At 39.5% G+C, this 5,369-nt stretch overlaps 1 protein-coding gene across 1 annotated transcript in view; it reads right to left on the bottom strand.

The window, feature by feature from the left end:
* Nucleotides 1-482: 482 nt before the first annotated feature.
* Nucleotides 483-5,369, bottom strand: part of LOC104616702 (ephrin-A5-like) — a 74,519-nt gene continuing 69,632 nt past the window's right edge. The window contains exon 5 of the mRNA XM_010281794.1: nt 483-1,799. Coding sequence (XP_010280096.1) covers nt 1,678-1,799 — 122 coding nt within the window. The 3' untranslated portion in view covers nt 483-1,677. The remainder of the gene's footprint in view (nt 1,800-5,369) is intronic.

The following is a 5,369-nucleotide window of genomic DNA, read 5'->3' as shown; positions in this document are numbered from 1 at the left end:
AAAGTGCTGCCTGTTAATGGCATCACTCAATTTTGTTACGGCAGACTTTTTCTTCAGAATTAATATAGAAAACCTTTGTTTTGCTTGAATGCGCTCCATGTTTTGTTTCACATTTAAAATAATTATCACAGCTTTTGTTAGAAAAGCTCTGTTTCAGTCTTGGTCTGGTATTTCCCCGATTATGCTTAGCAGTCCAAATTTCATGGCAGCCTAGCCAAAAAATACCCCAAGGCTTGCACTTCCTGGCAAATGACTTTTTAAAGTTCTGTGTTAGCCAAGGCTCAGATTCCTTAAACAGGGTCACTCCCAATTCCATCAAACAAGACAGTCCCATTTCCTAATTGCATCAAGGGTTACCACTTCTCTCACATGTTTAAATAGGACAAGCATATATACTCACTCTCAGCATAAAGTATATCTAAATAATGTATATTCTATTCTAGTGGATTTTTAAAAAAATATTTTGTTAAGTCTTTGGGAGCCCATCTAGTTTATCTCTGGCTGATAAACACATTTCCTCTACTCTTCAAACTGTGCTGGAAGGGGAAAAGATAAAAATCAACACTTGAATTCATATTCCACACTTCTTTTCTTTCCCCCCACCAAACAATGCTACTAGACTATCCTGGCTTCTTCTACATGTGGTTTATTCCCATGACTGAGGAACTTGCAGGAGAGACAAATCAAGAGCACACTGGAGATCCTGTGTCCCAAACATGTTTCCTCTGGCCACTGATGTCCTCTCTTAGCATCTATTAACACCCAGAGCAGCATCCAAGGCTATCAGCTACTAAGTCAGCGCTGGGGAAGGTCACTTTATTCTCAAAAGTGCCTCTGCATTTCAAGAAAAAAATTGTAGCACCACGGTGATTTGTTTTAAAATAAAATAATCCGGTGTGCATTATCCCCTTAAAACGAAATAACAGAGGCACTCACACCCCCAGTGAAGTTTCCTAAATCTGACCTTGCCTGCTGTGTGCTAGCACTCCTAAATACAAACTTCTTCTCACCAAAGACAGTGTTTCTATTCATGAGCACAATTTTACTGTCAAAGATGTTTCAAGACAGTCCTGTAAGAAACATCGTCTTTCCCTTTCAGAAGCCTGTTCATTTAGAAACTCCTGGAGGACATGGTGTTGTATTATATCTAATCTTAGTATTTCCCCTCCAGTCCTGACATGGTGACACGATGCCTTGCATGATCATCTTATAGTGCTGAACGAGAAGGCATAAATATTGTATCAGAGAGAAAAACTCTCCCAGGCTTTCACTCACTTTCCTTATCCTTCACTGACTGCATCTGCCACTATTCTTCCTTGTCCACATACAGATGACATAGTGAACTAACAGAGGTGACTTCTTAAAGGAGAATGCAGAGGAAAATAAGAATCACTAGTGTCACTATTATAGTTTGGCATTTTCATTTGGAGTCCTTTTATTTATATGGAGGGGTTAAGAAAGTCACAGGGTAGGTAGGGATGGGTGCTGAAGCTAGTTATCCCCTTCAAATTTTTGCTGAGTTCAGGCTAAAAGGGAGAAGAAAAGGGAAAAGGGAAAAATAACAATTTGACATCTGCAAAAACAATAAAGTCCCTTTCCTGGGATGAGCAGTTAGGTGGATCTTTGATGTTCCAAGACCCTGATATTTTCTGCGACAGGTTGCCGGAGCATACTGTGCTATAATATCAAAAGCATTGCCAGGAGGAACAATAGAGTTGCCAAAAGCCGGCTGGGTATCCTTGGTGTCTGTGCCGCGTTCTCACCACGGGATGGCTCGGCTGACTCATGTACGGTATCATCTGTTCAAACAGAAAGCATACATTCCAATGAGATTTTGCATCCTTAATAAACTCTCACTGAGCCGACAACTCTAAGTAGATTGCAGTGCCTTTATGAAATAGGGCAATGAACCTTGTGCTGTCATTGACTTTCACAAGCGTGTAATACCTCATTATGTAAGCAACTTGGGGCCAAGTCCTGCATTTCTTACTGGCAAAACTCCCACTGACGACCAGAGGAGCAGAAAGTAAGTCTGATTTCAGCAGATTGAGGAATGAAAGATTCCTCTTCTAATAAAACACTGTAGCTCTAGCTTTGGATGGCTCATTACATAGCAATGTCAATAGGGAGGCAGCTAAATAAAACCACCTGATTTTCAAAAGGGTTTGAAGAAGAGTTGCACATGCTCAGAATTAATTTCACAGTTAATCCCCTTACTGAGTTACAGATTTTGGCTCCTGAATTTGAAATGACAGCCTGTAAGACCAAGCCTATATTCCACTTCCACGCATAAAATTTCCACCGAAGTATACCTCATCTGGGGATGCGCATGGGATATAAGACCAGTCTCCCTTTCTTGAAACAGAATTTTAAGGGCTAACACATGACAATCTCCGATTTTATAGAATACGTACTCAATCTGGAAAACCTCATAGGTAACAGACTACCTTCTATGGTACACAAAATACAGATTTACATCTATGCTGCTAAAACTAATGAAAAAAAGAACCAGTGGAGCTGGGAAAACATGCTTATACATTAACAACAGAAGAGAACACAGTAGCGAATACTGAATTTAGGATGCCAAATAAAGCTCTGTTTCGTTTTTGTAGACTGAAGATCAGCCTTAAAAGCCACAGTTTGTAACATGAAAAAGCTAGGTAAAGTCCAGTTCAACTTCAGTGACTGTTGTTACAGGTGTGGTATTTTTCTCTGCAAAGCCATACCCACAGTTATCTAATTTGGCTATTTCAAAAGTAATCAGAAGCTTGCCATAAAAAGTCAGCTCTGGATTTGAATTGTCATAGTATTAAATGAAGGAGATAAGCTAAATCTTTTTAGGAAGTATGAAGTGGCCTCAAAATGTATTCGTAAGTTATTTTAGAGTGCCTAAGTTTCCAGGAAAATTAATAGTATCTCTCTACTTAGTGTAATAAGCTCCTCCATTTTATGAAATATGCCAACATATCCATGATGTATCTGCCTCGTAGCTCCCATCTCAACAATTTGCACTGCCAGGACTACACTGGGTAAGAGCTGTGCAATTCCAATTAAAGGCACTAAGGGAAGCGGGAGTCAGGACACTGGGAAGACCATGCTGCTTTGGCATCGGGCCTTTCATATTACTTAGCTTTAGCTAGAAACAAGCTCCCTCCCCTTCACAGCCTTAACACCTAGCACTTAGCATAATTTTTGTTGATAGGCTCTTCAGCCCCAGTTCAGTTACACAGCTAGAAGCACAGTAAACTGGATTAGCAATTTATCACATTTTTTTCCATCACTAATTGATGCTACAATTGTGTCAGGCTTATCAACAGGTCTTCAGTGCTGCTCAAGGAAAAAGTATGAAAAGCAAGCGCTGATCAGCTGTAAATATGTTCAGCTTTGTAAGAGTAAGACATCATCAGACAAAAGGCACACTGGTGTCAGTGAAAAAGACCAGCTGAAATGACTTCACTTACAGCTCTTCACCACGTACGGCAGGGAGATCCTCTGAGCCCTGCGCGAGGCCCTAATATTTTTCCTCCAGAATTATTCCAAAGGAATCTAAAAATTTCAGTGAATGCTGGCTACTGAAAAATGCCAGTTACAGTGGTTGTCAGTACCAAAAACTGTTTTACATTTCACTTCTGAGGTACACTCTTGTACTTTGGTGACACTGTAATGAGAATATAGTATTTCACAAGAGCAGCTTCTCAACTAAACCATACCCTAAGAAGTTACTGGGAAAAAATATCCCTGTTTTAACTGCTAGCTCTATCTCCTTTCACATATTTGGGGTCAGCTCTTCCTCATTCGGAAACGTATACTCACTGCTGATGAACTAAAACTACAGAGGAGAATGATGTGCACTACCTTCTATCTCTTGCATCATCAATAGAATTGCAAATAAGTCTGAATTTGCAACATTGAATGTCAACAGTTTTGTCCTAATTGCATCCATGAGTCAGCACGAAAACACAATAGGGCAGAACTAGTGTACAGCAGTAATAAATCCTCATTCTCTTTGACTATCAGATACTGCCATGACTGGAATGCTCGCTACTGCTAAAAAAACTCAATGAAAGAGTCCTAAACTAAAAAGATTAATTCTTTTAAATGAAAACTATGGAGATTTTCTATGATGGCATTTTTATAAAGCCATTCTTCACAGAAGAATTTTTTTCATTTAACATTAAGGGGCTTCTTTCAAGAAATCATGTGGGTTTTCTGTCAATGCAGTCCCAAGGTTTCTGCACTCATACTAGAGCACATGATTCACCTGTGGTTCTCAAAATCACTTTACAAATATTATTTTCCCTGGTTATAACAGGGAAACATATACATAATCTTTAATGCTTGGAGAAAAGGTTTTGCTTTATTTTAAACACTGAAGCCAAGTGATGAAGAGGACAAAATTCCCTGAGTAAAATCTGGAAGGTCACTGCTAAAGAACGGGAATGCCAGCAGTAATTAGAAAAAATTATTTTGACAGCCATGAATTTTCCAGATCACACAGCTTTACATCATATGCTTCAGGTATAATTTTTCCAGATATGCGTGGCTGCAGGGACTTCCTATTTTTATTATCAAGGAAGAAGAGAAGGGGAGGACAAGGAATAGGGCCAATTACTTTTATCACTTCTGAAACAACTGTAATCTCAATAGACCAGTTTCCTACAAACTCCTGAACAAAACCAGTGCAATTACAAGGGTTCAAAAATCACACAAATCCTGACTTTTAAAAGGAAGGTGACAGTGAGTAATCTGCTGAATGTGACCCTTCTGCCTCCAAGTTCTTCTGTCTACTGTGGAAAAAGACAGTGTCAGGCTAGGGGACAGGACAGGAGCAGAAGATGCACGTCAGAGGCAGGTAAATTAGTATATGACACAGATCACATGCAACAAGATCTACCAAGGCAGCGGCAAGTCTAACAACCTAATAATCGAAAAGTGTGACAGCAGTTGGCAGATCTGGGAATGACTGACTATCTAATGGTGACTGGTCCCAATAATAATGCAAATACACACTGATGTTGAGAGTGGGAACTTATTGGTACCAAACCTTCTCATTAATGCTATTATTTCCTCCTGGTAACACAAACAGTATTTCATCTCAGACTGCAGGATGCTCCTTCTATGATTTTGGTTCCCTGGTTTGCCTGTTGCTTTCTAACAGTACGCTTTTGTGATGGTGCTAGTTAGGTATAGCCATTCAGTGGGAAGTGAGCAGCACTGCTGAAAAAATATGCTCAGCAAGTTCACTAAAATCAAGCATTTATTACTCCCATGATCTCTTTTGCAAACCAGTAACACGAGAAATACAGAAATTAGCCCATGTTCACCAAATCACAAAACGTAAAAAAGTGCATTGAGTTTCTAGGTTACCT

The sequence above is a fragment of the Phaethon lepturus genome, unplaced genomic scaffold, assembly GCF_000687285.1.
Source record: "Phaethon lepturus isolate BGI_N335 unplaced genomic scaffold, ASM68728v1 scaffold2312, whole genome shotgun sequence".
NCBI lineage: Eukaryota > Metazoa > Chordata > Aves > Phaethontiformes > Phaethontidae > Phaethon > Phaethon lepturus.
This window is presented reverse-complemented; position numbering and strand designations above follow the sequence as displayed.